Consider the following 23,512-nt stretch of genomic DNA (forward strand, 5'->3'; position numbering starts at 1 on the left):
TTTTTCATTACTCTTAAATGCAGGAAGACACAGTTCCCAGCTAAATATGATGGAGCTGCACTCATGCTTGCAGATGAACTGTTTTCTCTCATCTACTGAACATAATGACTCCCCAAAACACTTTTTTCAGTTTTTACATTTCACACTGCATCTGTATCAGAAGACACATTTCAGTTAGCTAGTTTAAAAATAGTGGATCTACTTTTAGTCTTTGCTGCTATGCTACAGTTACACATTAACAGAGACATTTTTGGTGATTATCAAAAACAAAAAAGAATTCAGTCACACATTAGGTGAACTTCTTGATGTAGCGGAGCTTCAGATAGGCAATGATGAGGAATGTGATCATCATGGCAACCAAAGCTACATGATTCTCCCACAATCCCCAGGGACTGTACTCTATTCCCAGGTAGTCCAGGTGCTGCTCTCCTGTACATCTGAAATAAGGCATGCCAAACTGGTCAGCCATTAGAGAACAAGAATGACTTGTAAACTAACAAAGCACTGCTGGAGTATGTAAGCAGGTCTACTTACGTCTGGCCAGCTGTGTTCACAGTGCAGTTGGTCTTTACTGCCGACACATTGACATCTAGGATGACAGGCTCCTCACAGAATCTCAAACCAACAAATTCATTGATCTTCAAGGCCTGAATGTAAACAGCACATGAAGCACAGATGTAAATGTGTATATATATACCACCGAGTATCACCCCGTTGATAAAAAAAAATGTTAGGCTGTTTGTTTTACAAGTTTTGCTCCATTTTTTTTACATTAGATGATCACTTTAGTTGTAATAATCAGTTCATTATTTCATAAAATCTAGACCTAAAAAAGGTCTCATTTGTGCCCCCCTGTTCCTGGTCAGTGCTCCTGCCTGGCCCCCCATCAAAACTTTTCTAGACCAACCCCTGCATAGATGAAGTATAAACCCCTGTCTACGACCGGCCAACTACTGTGTTAGAGAAGGGTCCTGCCAAAGACAATATTTTTGGCTAAATATGTGCCGATGTGGACCCTTCTTCTCAGGTGAACCATAAACAAACACAACAAGAGAGCAAAGCTGATCAGCTGATCACTGACAATGGGTGTCATGATTCACAGAACAACATGAGCGTAGAGGGAGGAAGCAGCTGCTGCACAAACACTGAGACTACCAGAGATCCTCTAGAGCAGAAATACAGGGAAAATGCAGGTGTGGAACCCTTGCACTGGCATCTACAGTAGTAGTCTTCCAGCAGGACAGCAGTGGGGCCCACAAGAAGTGCTTAGAATGGGATAAAAGAATAACTGTTTCTGAAATTTTTCTAGGTAAGAAATTTCAGTTTTGACTTACTGCGAGACCGTAACGAGGGATGCTGAAGTACTTCAGCCAAGCCAACCAGTCTACAATGCTGGGTAGGTTCACAAGGAGACCTGAAAAAATCTAGAAATAAAACAGAAAATCAATATACAAACCCTATGTCACAGTAGGTGGCTGCACTGAATCACAAGAACATTTTCATATAGAGTGAAGCCTTCATTATCAGTAACCTTGTAATTAAAATTGGCTGCTGTTACTTACTCAGCACACAGATTTGTAAGGTAGCAAACAGTTCAACATTTAGTTTCAGATTCTTAAGGTTCATTTCCACGTGTTTCTGTTACTTTTATTAATAAAGTTATAGCTGTTAAATTCTCTTCCCCAACTTATATGCCACTATGGTGTCTTACCATCATGAAGACAAAGGTGATGGTCATGAAGATGTTGGCGAGAGCCACAACGCTCTGGTCAGCCGAGATGGCCATTGTCATGGCAGTGGCTGTGTATGCCACCAGAGTCACTGTCAGCGTGAAGACAAGAAAAGCCTCGACTGTGGACTTTAGCCCTGAGTAGACAGACAGTTATTAAACTGTATATTGACCTGATTTATGCATCCAGAAGTCAAATACTCAAAAATTTAAATAAACTCATAGATCTGTGAATCTTACCGATCAAAAAATAGACGATAAAGCTGAAAATAACAGATGTGATGGTGCGCATAGTGATGTCAGACAAGATCTTAGAGAAGAAGTACACAGATACTCTGTAGTAGCCACTGATGTACTCGTGCCTGTCACAAGATAACATGTGAATTAATCATTTATTGTTCCGTGATGCTGCGATGCTGCAGCATTGTTTAGCATAGTGACAAACGTCCTGCTTGAGTACATACACAAACAGTTTCCTCTCTATGATGAAGACCTCAGCTGCAGACACAGTGCTAAAACACTGGTTGGTTGTGATGAAGAAGAGGGCACCCATCCTGCAGAAAACCACAAATCAAAATAATCATATCTCTAGTCGATATCTCAAGTCTTCACATCATAACCCACAGATGAAGCAGGTCCAGCTTCAAATAGATGTGGAGGGTATCTCTTATTTAACCTCAGTTCAGGGTGTTCCTCCACAGAGCAAATGAACATAAACAGGGCAGGCTGGATGAGCATGAAATCCTAAATGATCTAGCTGAGGATCCATTAAACAAGGGTTTCTTTTTTCATTAAAAAACAAACAAACAAACAAACAAAAAAAACAGTACTTCTCTTTAATATCATATATATATATTTATAGTGGTGATCCAATCACAATTAACACATTAAGGTGAGATTTTATTAACATTTTGTTAACTGGCTTTTCTGTGGCCCTGATATCTAGTCTGACACTGACATTTTGCCATGTTGTCTGTGCACTGACCCTGAAGTATAATGGCATTAGATCTGATATTCCCCTGAACCACGCACAGAGACAAAGAAGGTGTTCACTAAGTACCAGGTTGCGCCTTACAATATAAAGTAAGAGGATTAACAATGTAGGAATTACTCTTCTTTTCACACTACTTATAAAAAGAAACCACTGACTTAACCTTCACACAAGTCTGCACGATTAAGGACTAAATCTGAAACCTGATTAATTCGGTCAGCACTCAGGTAAGGATTATTGCTGGAACCTCCTGGATACATTCATGTTTGAAAAGGCATAATGCAGTGTTTGTCACATTAAATAAACCCTTGTGTAGGGTAATAGAATATGACTTGAGTGTGTGTTTGACCAGTCCTCTCACCTGTTCTGGATCCCACTCTGGTCATCTTTGACCCTGAAGAAAATGGCTCCTACGATGAGTGCGAGGAAAATGTTGACTCCCAGCTGCATGTATAAATCATAGATTTAGATAACAGAGGCTATGCATCTGTTTAGTTAGTTAGTAGAGTGTTGCCTTCATCAAGGTAACAATGACTAATAATATTTCTTCAAATAATCTCAGAAGATTCTTCACTGTAAGTGACATGCAGTTGTCTTACTGTGTGTATCAGAAAACACAATGCAATATTCAATCCACAAATAATCTTTTACATGACTTGGTTATCACCACACAATGAAACAAAAACACAAATCAGACTAGTCCAAATGGGATGTGACAGTGACATAATTTAGAATTTCATCATTTGTCTTTAGGGATTAATAAAACTCACTTGTTCCAGTGTAGGGTCGGCAGGGGCTGGAGACTATCCAAGCTACTAACAGTCGAGAGGAAGGCACTCACTGGACATCTAGTCCATCGCAGAAGAATTTAGAAACACCAATTAAGCTAACATGTTTGTTTTGGACTGTAAGAGGAAGTTGGGGGTAATGTGAACAGGGACACCATAAACTCCACAATGAAAGGCCCCATCTAAGGTTCGAAATAGAAACCATGCAGCCTGGTTAATTATTTTTTTTAATTGTTTATTATTATTTACATCAAATTAATTTTGTACATTATGTGAATGAAGTGTCAGTTCTTAAAAGTGACACACTCCAAGGAGATAAAGAGGACTATGAAAAGGGATACCCCTGCAACTGATGCACATAAGCTGGTCTAATAATTGAGTTAATATAGTACAAATGTTGCTGAAGTCTGCTGAATCATGTATTTAGATTTTTCAATTAACATTGAAAGTAAACAAAATTGTGCCAGAAAATTTTCTTTTGGAATTTAAGAATTTTTTCATGGTAATTAATATTAGTGCAGGATGTTCCCCATGTTTTTTCTGTTCACGTCGCAGGAACTGACAGTCTTACTTAGCTGGTAAATCGAAGTACTTTTCAAGCATGGAGGGGGAACCTTCTGTAATGTGTTAATTCAGACAGTTTAGGTGAACAGCTGGCTCATGTAAATATATCACCAGAAATGCCCCATAAGAAAAAAATTGCAAAAATTGTTAAACGTGACTCATAACAATCAGTTATTGACATTAACCTTAAGAAACTAAACAAAACACAGGAATGGATTGATAGTAACGCCCAGGTTTGCTTAAACTGGAAAAAATTCTGATGTAATTTTGATTTGCATGGCAACTACTAACAAGCTGTTGCATCGCATCAGAGTCTTGTCTGCTTTGCAAATGCCAGCAGAAATTATTGATAGTATAAAGTTCTCCTGCAGCCCCTCAGTCCCCCAAACTATTTATCCAAAACCTCCCAATCCCTTTGTTTCTATACAGTTGTAAGAGAACTGATGAGAAAAATTAATAGAAACCTATCTTTTTTTTTTTTTTTTTTAACCTCAGAGAAACACACTTCTTAATACTTAAAAGAAAATAAAAAATTGTAGTGCTCAGTGCAGTCATTCTCATGATAGCAGAAAATGCCGTCACTGGGGATCAGGGGTCGATTGTACACAATGCTCCACCTCTAATACTGCTCAAAAGAGTGAGAGCAACAAGTTTTAAGCCCAACATGTACAGATTATGACAGGACTAAGCGGTTCCCAGGGTGAAGGGATAAGCCAGTGAGGTTGAGCCTTTTTCCACCTCATTCCCCTCAGCCCTTCATGTGGAAGCAAGGCAGTGAGGAGGGTTAGGTCATGATGCCATCATGTGATGACTTTCAGACCTAGGCCAAAGGGCTTTTGCCAGATATGATATCAGTTCAGATCTAGGCGCCAAGAGGCAGGAGTGGGGTCACAGCAGTCACCAAAGCGGATTATGGCACCCACGCTGCATAGAGCACCTCTTGTAGGATTATTTTGACTTGTTTAGGGCCAATTAGCTGCTAATAATTCCTAAAGTGAGAAGACATCTAACAGCATTTTGCAGCCATGAGGTGCTAATGAGAGCATTAATCTGACCCCTTCAAAGAGTTGACAAGAAAGGCAGGATTAACTGAAGGTGATAAGAATACAATGTATTTTAACCTGTGACAGAGAGAGAGAGAGAGAGAGAGAGAGAGACAAAGAGAGAGAGAAAAGGTAATTAAGTATTTCTTTATGAAGCTGCTCACCTGTGCTACAGATGTTTGAGGGTTCAACATGAGGTTCTGAAAGGTTCTCTGAAAAACCCATCGTAGTTGATGATAGAAGGAGCTGTTGTAGGTGATGGTGCGAGATTTTGTACGAGATGTACATTCTTTATTCTGGACGATGCGTTTTAGTTCAGCTTGTGTGTCACTGGAGTAACTGCTGTTCCTGTACTCCTCTACAAGATGTTCCTCGATGCTCTGTCTGGTAGTACCGAGCTCCTCAACGGCCAACACTGCAGTGAATAGAAGAGGTTAAGGAGATTTTATCAATGCAAGAGATGCCCAAAATAACTTTGTAAAAGATGTAAACAATTTTTATTTATTTTGCTCTAGTACCAGTACACTACCTGGTGTCCTGCTAACTTCTCTATGCTGGGACTATGAGAGAGACAAATGGGCTGAAAAATAGGCCCAACATGGAACTGGGTGCTACTGGGCTCCACCTGTGTTTCTCCATTAATACTTTAAACCCAGAAGGACCCTGTTTTAGCTTTTGTGTAGCCCATATCAAGTCTATGCATCCATTCATCTTGTCTGTTCTCAGCCTGTCCTTTCAGTACTCCTGCCCCCGACAAAAACCAGTGTGGAAGGTTAACACTGGGCCAATATGGGAGATCATTTTCAGCTCATATATTACCCGTGTACACATGTTGTGTGGGAAGAAGTAAAAATAAATAAACAAATAAAAAGTAAAATAAAATATAATAAATAAAATAAAAAAAGTACAGTCTTGATCTTAGAAAGACTGTTTATGTGATATCGTAATGTGATAGCAAGGTTTGGTTAGGACTGGATGTGGGGGAAAGTCAGAGGATTAATGTCATGATCTGTGGGTTTTTGGTTTAGTTCAGGGGTGGCCAACGTCGGTCCTCAAGAGTCACAATCCTGCATGTTTTCCATGCATCCCTGCACCAACACACCTGACTCAAATTAAATGGCTCCAACAACCTATAAGGATCTTCACAATGACTCATTGTTTTAAGTCAGGTGTGTCGGTGCAGGGATGCATGTAAAACCTGCAGGATTGTACTCTCGAGGACCGACGTTGGCCACTGCTGGTTTAGTTCTTCTTTTTCTATCGTAGTCTGTTCTTTAGTTTCTGGTCTTGACTTTGTGTCCTCTGACTTGTTTTCTGTTTAATTTTGTAAAGTTTATCCCTTGCCTTGTGTATTCTGTTTACTTTACTTCCTGCTCTCCCGAGTCAAGTTGTTTCTTGTTTCTTGTTTGTAATTAGTGCCTCAGTATTTAGGCTCCTGGTTTTCTTTTTTCCTTTGCCAGTTCATTGTGCCAGCTGTGTCATGTTAGTTGTGGTTTGGAGTTATGGTTTCCTTAATAATCCCTTTTGTTTCAGTCAGTTTGTCAAGCCATGTTAGTTTTGCTTTTTGTTAGCTCTGTTCCTAGTGTTTCCTGCTTCTGCAGCGCCTGTGTTTCCGTGAGTCCCACATTTGACTCCTTCAGCCTCGTCTCCTGCTGTCCTGACCAAAGACTAATTGTCCCTGACAATTAGTTTTCTGTGGCACATGTAAAATTCAAACTTGGTCATATGAGACTCCCACTGGCCAGCAACTCACAGTGACATAATAAAATCTTGACACTAATATGATGAAAATTTTATTTTCTTATATTTACCTTTAGTGCCATGCACTTTGGTTGTAGCAGTAAAATCTCCATTTATGACATCCAGAAAGAAGTCAGCTGGGTTGTTGTGGGGCTCACAGGGATAGCCTGTAACAATAATTAAACTGACTGGTTAACACCAACACATATCCAATGCTATAGTCACAAGGTTGGTTTTTTTAGTAGTGTCAACAATATTGTAAAAACTAACATGAACACCTAAAACCTAAAATGCAAGATATGATAATAATATTTGATTTTGTCACCAATATTAGCAAAGTAGTCCAAAGCATTTGGCGCCGGTCCATGGTACACCATTTTACCATTAACCAACAGGGTCAGAGTGTCAAACAGTCTGTAGATCGAGTAACGAGGTTGGTGGATAGATAGGATTATGGTTCTTCCATTATTGGCCATTCTGTTAAACAGACAGAAATCAGAGTTGTTTTATTATTATTAATATTATTATTTTAATACTTGTGGAAAATTCTTTGATTGAAACCTTTTTTAGGGGTTCCACAGGGATCAAACTTTATTATTTTTAATAATTCTTCTAACATGCTCTAAGGCAGAAACCATGATAGTGAGAAAAAAAAGAGAGAGACAACATTAGATTTGATAGTAAACAAAAAATTAAGCTTATGATTTAAAACATTAAGATGCAACAAAAAAACATTTGGCCAAGACACAGTTTAAATATATAATATGTTTACACTCAACAATATTGATTAAAACAAAAATGAATGTACTTATTGCAAGTCAGAAAGCTGGAAATGTTGAGAGACACTGGTTACAGAGGCAACTGAATACCACACTTCAGACTAAAGCATGTATTTCATGAATGCAACCAAAGGTAGAACCAAGAACTTGAAGACTCGTGTCTGAAAACAGCCCATGAAACAAGAAAGATTCAAAGTTTAATACCTTTTCAGCAGCAGCAGGACAGAGTTGGCAGTGCTAGCATCCAGCCCTGTGGTCGGTTCATCCAGAAACAGAACAGCAGGATCAATAATCAGCTCCATACCAATGCTCGTTCTTTTCCTCTCTCCTCCTGAGATTCCCCGGGAAATTTGTGTGCCCACCTTTGGCAAAAAACAAACAAACAAAACAAACAAACAAACAAAAAACACCAAGAAGCCAACATGGTCAGAGATCAATAAATCCATCCTGATTTACCTGCTGCCTTCACACCAATAATGGAGACGACAGACGAACAACCGGTCGTCTTTTACCTTGGAGTCAGCCACTTGGGTGAGACCCAGTTCTGTAATGAGGTGATTGACTCGAGCTTCCTTCTCACTCTGTAGCACAGAGCTGGGGAGCCGGAGTGCTGCAGAAAAACGTAGGTTCTCCCTCACAGTCAGGGTGCCCATAACCACATCTTCCTGGTAGGGAGACAAAAGCTTCATTTTTACATTTAGGTTTACATTCACTGTCTGCTTTATTCCTATAAAACTGTACATTTCCACAGAACTGTGATGCAAACAGCTTGTAACTTGATAGTGTCCAGAACAACAAGACAGTACTGCTGAAACTACTCTACAGTTTTTATATTAACAAGAGTTTACAGGGCAATTATTGATTCAGGGAACAATTATGTCCTTTTTTATGACGTTTAGGAATATATAATGTGTTAGTTTTCAACTTAGCATTTTCTTTTTCTTTCTTTATAGCTTACTTGTCCATTGCCAAACAATGCACACAGAGATGTGGTAGGAAAACACAATGTAAATAGACAAGTTTGTCAGGTCTAGACTGAACTCACTCATTAATGAATTTTTAACTGATAAAGATTTTATCTTTAATTAATTCACCTGGACCACGTAGCCAGAGAGGCACTTGAAGTTTGAAGGCTGCGGTGCTCCGTCTATAAGTACTTCCCCTGAGAGACCTAAAGGATCCTTTCTTGCAGCCAGGATATCCAAGAACCTGTGGAGAAACACAATAAGATAATATTTTAATACGATCCCCACTAATGTGTACTAAAACAATTGTGAATGCATGCCTTTTCTTTTTAGCCTTGTCGCTCTGGGTTTTCTAATATTCACCATACTATTGATGCTTAAATTTTTAGCTAATACATTTTTATTCTTTAACAGTTTAAGAATTTGCCCCCACCATCTCTGAAAAGTCTGTTTTACATTGGACTTCCTGCCTGACTAAACTTGTTGATATTATGCCTGAATGAGCACCTTGGCTCGTCTTCTAAAGCAGTAAATGCAATGGTAATCTAAGTCAGACCAAGGATTATCTACATATAACTCTTAAAAAAGCACAAGTCTGGACAGCATGCGGTCAAAATTTACAGTAGGCAAACACAAGGAGGCAAGGGTGTTAATTTGGTTTATAATCTGATTATCAGAGGAATCTTCTGCTTGTGTAATCAAATATATAAATAATAGAAATATTAAAGATTTTCTATTCCATTGTTTCTCATCACTGAGTATTTTTTGAGCTCAATGAGGATCGAGTTGTAGACTCATCTATGACGTTCACACAAGGTGAACAAGGAGAAAATCACAGTGAAAACAACAAAACCAGATGAAGTGTGAGATCATTTTTCAAAGTATTTCTCCCCAACATTTGACATGTGATTAAAGGGTGGTACTTACGAAGATTTTCCACTTCCAGTCGGCCCAAGAATAGCATTCAATCCAGGTCTCATAACCCCACTACAAAGATTGCACACACACACATACACAAAATTATAAATTAATATTAATACATATTAATTAGTTAAGTCATGATTTCTAATTAACTTTTGCTTCACTGTATCAGCTATGTAAGACAAAGATGACGGATGTGAACAACAATTATTTAAAGTGGTTTGAGGACAAATGCTAAAACTTCAGACATAATTTGTTTTGTTGCACATTAACCAAATTAATTTCCTCCAACATCACTTTTAATGTTCATGAAAAGATTTTTGCAAATGTCTTAGATATTAAATAAATTTAATAAAAGGTGCTCACAAACAACTTGACAAAAAAAAAGAAGAAAGAAAGAAAAAAACACATAAAATCCATTGAGGTCAATTTAAAGCAAACCCCTTGACCTCAAAAAGATCAGTCACACAAAAGTACCACAAAGAGTTGGTGATATAAAATGAAATTAAAAGACTGAATAAAAGCATTGAGATGGATCACCTGATGCTGTTTAATTCGCTTCCCTGGCAAGCTGCTCTTTAATGCATCAGAGAGATTATATGCAAGAACCCATGTGTAATAATATCATATAATTAACAGTTCGGCAGGTAAAAGCCCAAACACTTGTGGGAAATTAATAATTAATTCTTTCATGGGAAATGCAGCCTTTAATACAGCCTACTCATCTTATCTTGCTCTGTACAAGTATACAATGAGCATTATACTGGGAACTTGACATGAAAACTACTGTTCTTGTTGTAATAAATAACCATTCTTAGTAAAAAGTTATTCAATTAGCTAAGTTTTTCTAAAAGTTAACCAACTAAAGTCTACACAAATCATAAATTATTCCAAAGTATTGCTGGCTGTGTACTCAGTTCATTATTCATATGAAGGCAAATATTCCCCCCATTCAAATAACCGTGTAAATGCATATACGTACCACCACTAAGAAAAAATAATACAAGGGACTTATAGTACTCTGTTTCAACATTTACAATATATTTGGATGAATTTCAGTATGAGAGTGATGAGAGAGGGATGGCAGGTGTTGACCGAAAGGGACGATGAAACTAACACGGACAGAAAAATAACCTCACCTTAGGTCCATCAGTATCTCCTTGGGACTTATTGTCCTTTTGCAGAAGAAGCTGCTCATCATGTTGACTTTGTAATGGATGTTGTGGAAGCTCACAACTGAACCACACGGCTGTTGGTTCCAGTCCAAAGCTGTGCCAGTTTGTGACCCGGTAATCCTGTTGGTGCCGCCGTCCTCTATCATGGCAATGTTGATGTGGTTAGCTCTCTCCATCTTTCACAGCTTGTACACTGTCAGGATAAAAAATTAATGGTAAAGTTTATGACCCTACCCACAAAAAACATCAATTTTACTGCACTTTAACTTGCAGTGAATGCTATAGAAGACGTACTCTGACAATACAGCAGCAATACATATGCAAACATACAAAAATCTCTGGTCCAGCAAAACAATCTTGCTCTTAAAATCATGCTTGAAAGAAAATCCAAAAGTATAAGCTAAGAAACAAAAACAAACAAACAAACAAAAAAACATTGCATTTGTATGTATGGTTGTGGTATAGATGTAAGGTTATTATCAGAATATTCTATATTTATTCATTTGTAGTATAATAAATAATGTGACTTCTTCTGGCATCAAACACAGAAGATTAGAGGGCAAATATCTCTTTCATGCAATATTTCTCAGAACTCAGATACATTTTAAAGTTGCCTTATTACAAGTATATAATATAAGCTTTTGAATAATATAAGAAGTATTTCATTAAAATACAGAGGATGTGTTTTAAATGGCCCTACAAGAACAATATTGATAACATGCATTTAGCATCTTTTCACCATATGTGTGAGATTGATGGACAGAGGACAATATATGTGTTAATAAGTGGATGTTATTAAGGTCCTCGGTCATTACAGTACACACCAAGACACAATGACATCATTTATAGAGGTATTTTCAAACAATATTAAACTTCTAAAGATGTGTAAGAAAAATATGTATCATCATGGACATTTATACAAGAAAAGTGAGACTTAAAATGTGTTAATCTAAATATTTTAAAGACATACATGGTTTTACAAGAGGCACACTACAGTCTTTATTATAGTGACATTTTCAATAAATGTATTCCCAAATACTCCATGAGTATGGAAGCTTAGAATGGTCATGCCAAAAATAATCATTACAAGATGTTTATTTTTTATCTTAAAAATATCTTAACACACATAAATAAAATCACAGTAAGTTCATGGAGAATTAAAACAACAAAAACGTGTCTGGCTCATTTGGTCATTTGATCTTTTTCTGAAATAAACTGTAGTATTTTTGTATTGTTTTGTTAGATTGCATGAGATGGACTTCTTTGATATTTATTAATAAATATCAGTAATGAATAAAAGCACCACTTCACTATGACTTTAGGAGTTACAGTCCACCTTGCTCCATTGTCTTATCCCACCACTGTGACATTTTTCATACTCTTGTTTGAATTTATTTCTGCTACTTGCGCTACTGTTATCAGAGTCCTCATTACCACTGAGAACAAATATCCACTGGGATGAAGATGTTTAAGGAATCTGCAGCTATGTCTAATATTAAGTTTTGGAGTGCATACTAGTGCATTTCTAACAAGTCTAAAGCCAAAATTCTATGGCAGACATTTGCCTTAATGTTTCTATTTTAGTGTGAAATCAGATTCAAGAGTACGCTTTGTTTTTGCTCCAGCACTCAACAAATCAAGTAATGTGCGTGCATGTGCTCTTTTGTACATGCAAAATCAAATCACAAAATCCTAATTAAACTAATAGCATGATGTTACAAAATAAAGAAAATGTGTGTTCAAATAACTTACCACTCAGTAAGGACACAACAAGGCAGCTGCTGGAGAGTGACGGAACAGAAAAATAGTGCGGTCTGAATAGCATCAGCTCATGTGGGACATCTACCTTTAACTACAACCCCACTAAGCTGCACAGTGGAGTAACCCTTTACTTACCAATTAACTAGGCTTCAAATTGAGTTGTTTAATCTATGTTCAAAATACTACAGAAGATTTGTATATATAGACCTATCTGTATGAGATAAAGTTAACATATATGGCATCATCCTTGGAAAAATGGATAAAAGCACATTTAAAAAACATTAAACTGACTCAGACTCACTTTTAACTACTATAAAAAAAACAGATTGTATATAATATATGTATAGTCATTATATCTAAAAAGTGAATTTTGCAGTTTCACTGATTTGTCAGTGGTATTAAACACTAAAGTAAAAGTTAGCTTATTCCCTTCTGATATGAACAAATAAAACTAGATTTCACATATTATCTCAATAGCTAGCTAGCTAGCTAATTAGCTGATGCTACATATAGGGAAAAACGTCTGTTAAGTTGTAAAATATTTTTTTTCCAGCATACAGACTGGTCATCCTATTTGGTAACTTAAACCTAAAATTTTTCCAGAGCTGGCTAGCAGGTACTTGATTTTAAGACACACCAGTTTGCTGATATGCAACAAGAAATCACAGTAGCGTTAGCTTCGTAGCATTGTTATAAGGAATTAAAAAGTTTGTTATAAACATTTCAAATGTTCATTTCGTGAATGTGTCGACAAATTTAACCAAATGCTAACATGGTTGATTAAGACAAAAACTATTACTGAAATAGCTTTGGTACAGCACATTTTTTTATACAAACAAACAAAAAAAAGGACAACAAACGTTTGATTTATTGTCTTTAATTGAAGCCTGACAGTCAATTTAGACAAAAACAACTACAAAAAAAAACAACAAAAAAAAAACAAAACAAAAAAAACAAAAAAACAAACAAACAAAAAAAAAACATTCCAATACAAGGAGTATTGTAGATAAAATCACATTTAGGTCCCAGAAGTAGATTCACAGCTACAGTGAGAGTATCTGCAAGGCATTTAAATAAAACACAGTAAAATACTGAACACACATAGACACCTTAAACGGTTGTGGCTGGTATGGGAGGCTGTGTTAAGCACAGAGACAAATCTTTATACTAAAAGCATCTCATTCAAGGAGTAAATTGTATTTACAAATGTTTTAGGAAAAGCTGACTGCTTTACAACATTTGCATTTCCCACAGATTAAACAATGCTGATAAATATTCTGCTGCATTTTCCTAGTATTCACCACCACAAAACAAATAACCCAAACTGAGAACAAAAGCTGGACAGTCCATCCATTCACATTAATTCAGCCAAGTTATACAGCTTAAATATTGCTATTTTGATTGTTTTTTTTTTTTTTAATCATTTAAACAAACATTAGCTCTGTCATACACGGCTCCAGGCTGAACTCTGTGGTGCTACGTTAAAAGGTAGAAACAAGGATTTACATATTATAGTCGAGTTCTTGTTAAAAATTATGTAGCTCTACACAACACAACCACCAATGCAAAGGCATGTGTAGGACATTCAGATATGAGGGATTTTGCCAAGGTGTTAAACAAATAGAACTATGACTTTTACAGAAATATATAAATACAACTATTTACAAAATATACTCTGTACATTTCCATACCCTAAACACTTCTTTCTGCCCTCACAAGATGCATTTCAGATCAGTACAGACATTAATACTTACACAACCTAGAGTGATACTTGACTTACAAGGCTTATGACCATGTAGTTTTTATATAAACGTCCAGTTCAGCCACTGAAATTCTGTTTTGACAGCTTCAATACACTACATCACTTTCAAGGTTTTGCAAACATAAATTTCCTCCTAACCTTCAATTTGTGCAAAAAGGGCATCAAAGTTTTTACTGGTGCTTTGGTACAAAGAAAGATAAGTGTTGCAGTTGTTTGTGAGGAAGTCAGGGACATAAATTTATAAGAGCAACTCTTATATAAAAAAAAAATAGAAGCTTTGAGACTCCAGAACTGACAGTTTTTGAGACTCACTCAATGACTTTTTTTAATTCATGGTACCTAAAATAGAACTTACTTTAAGTTTTTCTTTATATGTATATGTATGTATGTATGTATGTATATATATATACATACATACACACACCCTGCATGCCTAGACACAGGGTAGAATTAATTCAAATGGTTATCAAGTATTCAAATTCAAGTGCTGTATATCCCCATTTTCCTTTATGCATGTACTTGCTTAATGTTAAGTTGTCCAAAAAAAACAAAAACAAAACAGAACAGAACAAAAAGACAAAAAAGACTGCAGACTCGATATTAGTGATATCTGGATTTCAGGTTAACCTCAAGGGAGAAAAACCCCAACATATAATAGAAATATAATGAAAATAATAAAAATATATATTTGGGTGTTATCAGCAGCTAAAAAAATATTTGAATGGCAGGCAGTCAGAATACCAGTCAAACGGCAAAGCAGGCAACACATTTGCCAAGCTTACATGTTATCATGAACTCCTCCCTGCCATTAAAACATTTCTCAGCTTTAAGCACCTTTGAGGTCATTGGCTTTCTAGTTGATTAAACCTTCTATAAAGAGGTTTTTTTTTTTCTTCTCTTGCTTTTTTTTTAAGCTAACATCACAAATTTCATGCTGCTCTAGACATGTTATACCCATTAGGTATCATGGTCTATTCAAGGGCACCAACTGTATTGCACGCTTTAAATGTGTCCGCAGACTGCACGTTTTTGATCCAGCATCTCACTGTCTAGGCCCAGCGGCCACTGGACACAAAACTTCTGCTGAAGGAGAAACTTGGTTCTGAGCTCTTGTGTCTTCCCCAAGCGCCAAACGGCACCACAATGATTGTGCTGTTGTCCTCTGAACCATAATGAAGAGCCTGAGAGAGACAAGGAGCAGAGTGAAAAATCATCAACATATAAACAAAGATCTATTTAAAGATGAGACTAAGTCAACAAGTCTGCAGACTTAATACTGAGTTGAAGCATAAGATGTAGAAAATTTAATCATGTGGTTTGCATGAATTGGCCTGTAATGCTAAAACACACATTTTATATAGGTCATGAACAAAAAAGACTAACATTAAGGTGTCATTTTGAGAAACAAACTACAAATAGACCCAGTAGAGCTTTGGAATTTGTTTTGGTTATTCATTATTTTAAGTGAGTCTTTAGCTGCTGACCACGTGGGTGAATTTGCAGCTAGAGGTTTAAGGCTAAAAGAAAACGAATGTCCTGGCATTCATCAAAATGCTTAAATACAACACTACATTAGTACTAATGCAATGGTAGATGTGCTGAAAACAGAAAGAAACAATTTAAAAGCATGTTTAGTGTATATTAACTCTGAAAGGTTATGTTACTAGTTGGACGTACTACCCCCAGGTGGTGAAAAGAAAAATCAACCCAGGAGTGATGGTTTACAAGCAAACCCGAACTATCCAGGATATTATGTGTATAAGTAACTAAAAGAAAGCAGTTGTCCTCCATTCTACATCAGTGTGTAAAATACTGACTTTCTGCAGTAAAGAAGGATTTCAAATTTTCTGACGATGATGCTGAACAGTAAGTATTCATTGCTCTATAAGGTGGTTGTCAACTCTGCCATCAATCATTTTCATGATGGGCTTACTCTGTGGAGTATGGTTGTTTTACCTGGTCAGATATTCTCTGAGCTGCCTCTTTGGGGTCATGGCACTGGTTGATGACATTGCAGATTTCTTGGCTGTTCATAATGAAGTTAATTCCATCTGTGGTCAGTGCCAGGAATGAGTCGTGGACATGAAGTAGCTGAGGAAAGAACAAACAATACAAATGAGCAGCAGTAATTACTTAAAAGGAATTTGTAAGACAGTAGGCAAAAATATGACGGGGAAACTGCGTCATTCGAAAAGCAGTCAAGCTAAACTTCCGACATAATGAGGCTGAGTCTTTATGTAGGAATTAAAATTTTATTCCACTTATGAACCTACCATTATTCTTTTGGTCTCAGGTTCAGCAATGACTCCCATCTTCTTCAGATCAAAGTCTCCAATACTGCGCGTCATTGCCAACCTGCCGTTGACGTTTGGCTGTCCCAGACTATTCCAGGTGATAAAACCTCCACTCTTCTTTATTCTTAAGACCAGGACAGATGTGGAAAGAAGTGCACACATTAAAAATCAATTCATATAATTTGAGATAGGCTTGTAGTAATGGTGATAACATACGTCAGGGCTACTTATTAATAATGAGGCTGTATCAGGGCAGGTAATGCAATTTTCATTACATACTGCTCAGTACTTGAAAGGATTTCCCATTATCGAAAAGCTCTTTTTCCACACAACAACTTAAAGTACCCATTTAATCACAAAAGCCTACCCTGTCAAAGCGAACCAGCTTTACTTAGATCAATGTACCTTGGAACAGGCCAAGCATTTAAACTGTAGACAATGTTCACTAAGTTAATCTGCTATGGTTGGAATCGAGTTTAATTAATATGCAACCAAAATCCCAACACATTTTACAATATTCAATACTTTGAAAAACTTTAAAGTAACCTCTGAATGTGGCATTACTGTCCTCTTACCACTTACCTGTCTTTCTCATCCTTCCTCTCAGGGGTGTGGTCGACAGTCAGTTTAAGGGCTTTGCCCTTATGGCACAACATGGCACGGCTGTCCCCCACACTGGCAACAACCAACTCGATGCCATCCCTCAGCAGGGCCACGGTGGCAGTGGTTCCAGCATTCAACCCAGGTCCTATAGAGACATGACAGGAACCATCAGAGGTGGAACAAGCTGTAAAGTACAACACACAAGGGCAACAAATTACATGGTGCATTTCACACCTCCAAATCCACACACTAGAACATGAACACATGGGTGGGAAGTCATTTAGCAGACTTAAGAGTGAACTACAGATTACACAGTAAACAACAGAGGAGGCAGTCGTACATGCAGGTTGGACTGTTGCAGCATGGAGTTGAGATCTAAAGCAGTTTAAGCTAAATCTGAATACGTATGTTGAATAGAAAAAGTGTGCTTCTGTGTTTTACAATGACAGCCTCTATTTTGTAAAAGCCATTCTTAAAATCAGACAATCAATTAAATGACTTGAAATGTGAAGGCAAGAACAGTTTCTTTCCAACCATGTGAGTCTAGCAAAAACATGCATATAATCAACACTAAGCTTTAGCTCCTTAAGGGATGAAAAACAACTGAATTTATTTGCTCACATTGGTAGGCCTGCAATACAATCATCTTTCCAAATAAATAAATATAACTGGGTTTATTACCTCTGCCTAGGCAGACATCATGTATTCAGCAGCGTTGGTTTCTCTGTCTGTTTGCAACATAACTCAAAAAGTTATGGACTAAAATAAGGAACAAGTAATTAAATTTTGGGGGTGATCCGGATCACTGTCTGGATCTAGGATTTTTTTTAAAGGATTCTTTACTATGGGGAGATAGGAATCATTTTGCCATTAAAGCATCCAACTCAAAAAGAATACCTACAATTATTGAATAAATAAATAAATAAATAAATGGCTTGGCAGAGGTCTGCACTCTCTGAGTTCTTCTAATTTTAATATTAAACCTGCTGCATCTGGTGTAGCTCTGTGTCTGACAACATACTGTACATCTCATAAACTTGTCACACCAATGTACTGTCTCACAAGAAGCGTTGCATACACTTGGTAAGAGAAGACAAAGAAAGAAAGAGAGAGGATTGAGAGAAAGATAGGGAACCTTCCAGTAGTCCAGGATTTAGGACCCGCTGGACTCTCCTTCAATATCTAGCCTCGTCATCCACACTGGTACCAAGGGCCTCCAGCTCTTAGCTGGGTCAGCAGCTGCCGTAGATAACATGCACACACACACACAGGCATATTGGGACATTTCACACAGCGTGGCCGAAGTACGGCCACATAACAGGTACACTAGCTTTTACATTAACACTTAACCTTAGTCAGAAACAATGGTGCTAAAAAAAAAGACTCAATCTCTTTTGAAGAATTTCTAAACCACTAGGACAAACATGTAAAATGCATTTATTAGGAATTTTTTCTTGCATTTATTTTATTTATTTATTTATTTTTGTCTTTCATGGAATGCTGAAATTATCCTTACTATAGTTGAATTGATTCTGTAAAACAATATGCTTGGCAGACTACAGAAAAAATAAACAGATGGGTAACAAATTAAAGGAAAAAACAACATTAACCATAAAAGAGTGTTGATTAAAACACTACTTCACCCTGTCCAAAAGGTCTTCTACTAGGTTAACATCTGTTGACTGCAGCACAGGATTCACTTAACTTTTACACTGAATAAAACCCTGAATAAAGAGCTCCATATATGTTTTGCTTATCCATGCATGTATTCAGGTTTTTCCTTCAATTTGTTGCCTGTCGGTTTATAAAGATGCCATGTTGTATATACTGAAGCACTAGTGTTTGTTCTATTTGTAGCTGTTTATTGTGCATTAATTATTAAGAAACTTTGGATGAAACGACAGACCTCTAACCAAAACTGCTCAGGTCATGTCAGTTGGGAAATCCAAAGCCTACATAGGATATGTACATTAGATTCAAAGAGAAAAGAAAAAAGTGTCATTACATTAAAACAAATACACGTGTGTTTATGCAGTATATAGTCAAGGACATGTCATGTGACAAAACCTACCATTTGGACAGAAGTGTAAGTGCTTTGCAAAAGCTTTGTCTACTTCAAGAAAGGCTTTCGTTAAAACCAATTCCAGATTGTCTTCATCTGCCAGAAGGTCCCTAAAAGAAAATTTTAAAGAAAATCAATTACATAGCATTTAAGTTCTTCGCCGACCAGTTAATTCCTGTGACAATAACTGTTGCAGACATGTGATAGCAAGATATTTTATGATTTCCTTACTTGATAAATTTGTCCATGTATTTTTCACAGAAGTCAGCAGCCTCTGGTCCACCATGCCCATCAAAAACAGCAAAATAGAGGATATTGCCTGTTATTTGGGAGACTTGAAAGCGGTCTTCATTCTCTTTGCGCTGACCTATGAGGGAGGCACAGCCTACTTTCGATAAACTAACTTTAGGGATAGGCTTGCCATAACGTATGCTGGGGGGCAGAAGGATGGGCTCATCAATGCGATCATCCCAGATACCAAATGAATCCCAAGTAGTAGGGCGGCCACTGCTGTCTGGGTCAAAGCGTGTGTTGCTGTACCGTGTCCCCGAGGGTCCATAAAGTTGTCTGCGGATGACTGTTAACTCTGGGTGGCTGTCTTGCTGGGATGGCAGTGGAACAAGAGCTTTCTGTAAAAGACCACTGCGACCAACATGGGGACCGCTGCACCTGGCCAGGCGCACAAGATGGGCTACTGACATCACCCTCACAGCACAAACACGAGGGCGGAACTGGATCTAGAAGCGGAGTGTTGTGGTTTCCAAACACTAAAGAAAAAAAATGGCTTAATTAGTCTGGAGACAGAACTTTACTGAATCTTAAAAAAAAATAAGATCTATGTTTAAAGAAGGAGGAATCCATTTTGTTTCATTTGAAGAGGTCTGTGTTTTCATTAGTCACAAAGATCTTCAAACTAGAAGTCATCAAGCTAAATTATTTACACTGCTTGTATCTCAGAACATACAGCAAATGAATACAATTAAATATTTAATTATTAAGTTATTATTATTTAGTAAACTACACACACATATTAATAAAATTGAGTATTTTATTATTGATCTATAACTATTTTTTACAATGAAAGTTGGTTAAATCTCCCTTTTTTGCAAGATAAGTGCTGTTTTCTGACATTAGCCTAATGACGGGGTACATGCAGTCCGAATAGACTTAAATTCATACGTTTCAAAACTATGCTGATTGAAGACACTATCTTAGTTTTATTTGTTGGTGAAAATTAAGAAATTCTAGGTATGAAACAGCATCAGCAAAAAATAATAGGATCTTTAAGCTGAGAGATCTATTCCTAACAAAATGGACAACACATAGTCGTGCATCTGGATACACAACGTTGCTGCCGACCAAATTATGCAACTGATTATCATCAAGCTAGCTGCTAATGCTAGCAAGACAGTATCCCTATAACTTATGAGATATCTGACATAGGGCGACACTCTCTTCCAGATACAAGACTTCAAATATCCATAATAAAATGTAAGTTAATATCCAGAGATAAAAATTGACTTATTTGATAACATTTTCGTTTAAAATGATCTAGTAATAGCTAGCCGGACGAACAAGCTATGGGGTTAGCCTAAGCTAGAGATTCGCAGTCTCTTCAACATAATCAAGGCTGCCTCCTCAAAACATGATTTAGAATCGAAAAATCGTACCTCGGGTATTAAGATTGAAAGTATATACTTGAATCCTCTTCTCAGTCTTCAAGGAGCTTAAGTCCTATGAACTGAAAGACAACCGCCACCGCCCTCTTGCTAGTGTTGAACAAACAAGGCCTGTGATGTAACCGCGCCAATCAGCAGGCGCCTCGTTTCACGCCCCACATACAGAGCCCATGATTGGTCAAAGGATAAATTAATGACAGGTGGACAAGCCAATCATTAAGCAGCTACATGGCCCTCCAAAAGACTTGTTGAAATACATAATATGGGCTTTGTTGCTTTAGCAAGTGCTTGAAATGTAAGTTATTTATGTGAAAGTATATGCAACATACTAGATTTTCCTCTCTATATTTTTTTGCTATTCCCTCTCTGTATTCTGGTAATTGTTTTAATGTGACTCAATCCTGTTTACTAAGTGCAGTTGAGATCTCTAGGTAATTTGAAACCTGAATGTTTGCGTAATTTCTCCTTTAACCTTGCTGGAATTTAAGGTTACTTGTGAAGGAATGCAGACCTGTGTCCTGTTTTCACTTTGAAACCTTGAAACCTTTCTCAGAATCTGCATGTTGTAACTGTGCATTAACACTCACAAGATATACATGCAGTATTCAAGACAGATGGAAAGATGGATGGATATTTTATTGATCCTGAAGGAAATTTGGAGACTTAGCAGCACTCACAACAACAACAAATACAAAAAACAAACAACAATAAAGATGAAAATGTGACATTAGATCAGGTAAAAAACTGGAAAACCGTAGGGGAAAAAGCAGGTATATACAAATAAGTAGACAAAATAAGTATAGGCTATAACAAGTCAGATTAAAAGTAACAAAGACACTTTAAGTGACATGTGTCGTTGAAGTAACAAAAAAGTCACAGTCCTATATAATGTCCATAGTACTACATGTAGTGCAGAAGTGCCTCCCTCTCACCACCCTTCCCCATTGTCCTATTACATAGTCTAATAGCCCTGGGCAGGAAGGATTTTCTGAGTCTGTCAGTAGAGCAGCTCAGTGATAGCGTCTTGTTGCTGAACAAGTTCCCGTGTGCTGTGAAATGGGAAAGCAGAGGGTGGCTGACCTCATCAGTGATGGCCAGAAGCTTGTCCAGCGTTCTCCTCTCTCTGGATCTGCCACAACAGACTCCACCTCCATTCCTACCACTGAGTCAGCTTGTTTTATAAGTCTATCCAGTCTGTTTGTGTCCCTCCTCCAGGTGCTCCCTCCACAGCACACCACACCATCGAAAAGAGTGCTGGCAACTACAGACAAGTAAACTATTTGCAACAGTTTTCTGCAGGGGTTAAAAGCTCCTGGCCTCCTCAAGAAGTCCATGCTGGTCTGTCCCTTACTGTAGAAAAATGACAGTGAATTAAATGTTATTTCGGGGACTCTAAACTCTAAACTATTGTTAATTCAGTAGTTTCATAACCTGAGGGGAAAATAAACCGAGGAACATTTATTGCTATATCAGTGGGCAGTTCTCTACCTTTTCTCAAATGGCTTTGAATTAGGGATCTATGTGTGTAAACAAACTACAATCTAACCTTAAGTAAATGTTTAATAAAGCAGTAAATGATTGTCAACATGTTCTCATTCATTCTTTCAAAGAGCGCTTTCAAGTCAGGAGACCTTTTGAAATTCTCTGTCTATCTATCTATCTATCTATCTATCTATCTATCTATCTATCTATCTATCTATCTATCTATCTATCTATCTATCTCTTTAATTTAGTGTATATACTGTATAAAATCACTGGTGGTTCAGTGAGTCCAGACTACATTACCATCATTTAGCACAGTGGTTCCCATATAGGGACAATGTGTGGACATTAATCACAATAGCTCTGAATGTTCAAAGCCTCGGGGACCCCCTTGGGGGGTCCTGGACACAGGTTGGGAACCAATGATTTAGCAGACACTTTTATCCAAAGTGACTTGGATGGGTTGGGTAGGCAGTAAAGTTGGGTCTTGTCTAAAGATCCAACTGGTAAGTGTTAATATTTGTCCTTTGAGGGATTCAAACTCTGGTTTTCCGCATGGGAGATGTATGCCCTGCAAACTGAGCTATTGAGCTGTATGTGGGTTTCTCTCTCAACAACTAACACATCCACAATGCAATGGAACTGAAAGCTACTTTATGCAGTATCTTGCTGCAGGTAAGAAAACAGGTTCTCATTTAATTCAGCACAATTAAAATGAAATGCTGTAAATTAGAATTGAAAATAAATTACTTGTTGGGCCATTTTGAAGCACATTTGGACAGATTTGCATTTTTCAAATTTGCTTCCTTGTTCATATTTTTGTCTATCATTATATGATGAGATTGGAACCTACTTTTCTTTCCCACAATCAACATTACAACATTTTAAATGATGCATTTAAATGACACATTTAAATACACATAAAATTAGTGTAGTATTTTACTCTTTACAGCTCTCACTTATATGATAAAAGCAATAACCCCCAAGTGAAGTAGTACAAAATATATTTCTTGGTGTCAAATCCCTGCCAAAATCCAACAAAGATCCCTGCAAGTTTGATCCTATAATCAAACATTATGATGGTTTTGATACTACTGCTTGCACAATATACACACCAGTAACAGCCCCCCTGACAGTTTGTTTGAACTATTCTTACTATCTTCTATCTATTATT

At 37.2% G+C, this 23,512-nt stretch overlaps 2 protein-coding genes across 2 annotated transcripts; both read right to left on the reverse strand.

Annotated features, from left to right (window-relative positions):
• Nucleotides 1-69: 69 nt before the first annotated feature.
• Nucleotides 70-10,871, reverse strand: abcg2d (ATP-binding cassette, sub-family G (WHITE), member 2d). Its single transcript, XM_041981900.1, has 15 exons — nucleotides 10,660-10,871; nucleotides 9,527-9,586; nucleotides 8,729-8,843; nucleotides 8,147-8,299; nucleotides 7,839-7,996; nucleotides 7,181-7,332; nucleotides 6,927-7,022; nucleotides 5,280-5,530; nucleotides 3,082-3,164; nucleotides 2,194-2,283; nucleotides 1,970-2,091; nucleotides 1,712-1,866; nucleotides 1,335-1,424; nucleotides 535-647; nucleotides 70-437 (listed from the first exon to the last, which is right to left on the reverse strand). The coding sequence occupies exons 1-15, from the start codon at nucleotides 10,869-10,871 to the stop codon at nucleotides 290-292; spliced, it is 1,998 nt and encodes a 665-aa protein (XP_041837834.1). The 3' UTR covers nucleotides 70-289.
• A 2,958-nt stretch (nucleotides 10,872-13,829) lies between these two features.
• ppm1kb (protein phosphatase, Mg2+/Mn2+ dependent 1Kb) lies at nucleotides 13,830-20,965 on the reverse strand. The gene is made up of 7 exons (XM_041981901.1): nucleotides 20,848-20,965; nucleotides 19,409-19,944; nucleotides 19,187-19,287; nucleotides 17,095-17,260; nucleotides 16,492-16,636; nucleotides 16,175-16,309; nucleotides 13,830-15,399 (listed from the first exon to the last, which is right to left on the reverse strand). Exons 2-7 carry the CDS (start codon nucleotides 19,876-19,878, stop codon nucleotides 15,268-15,270), a joined length of 1,149 nt encoding a protein of 382 aa, XP_041837835.1. The 5' UTR covers nucleotides 19,879-19,944; nucleotides 20,848-20,965; the 3' UTR covers nucleotides 13,830-15,267.
• Nucleotides 20,966-23,512: the final 2,547 nt, after the last annotated feature.

The sequence above is a fragment of the Melanotaenia boesemani genome, chromosome 4 (genome assembly GCF_017639745.1).
Source record: "Melanotaenia boesemani isolate fMelBoe1 chromosome 4, fMelBoe1.pri, whole genome shotgun sequence".
In the NCBI taxonomy this organism is placed as follows: domain Eukaryota; kingdom Metazoa; phylum Chordata; class Actinopteri; order Atheriniformes; family Melanotaeniidae; genus Melanotaenia; species Melanotaenia boesemani.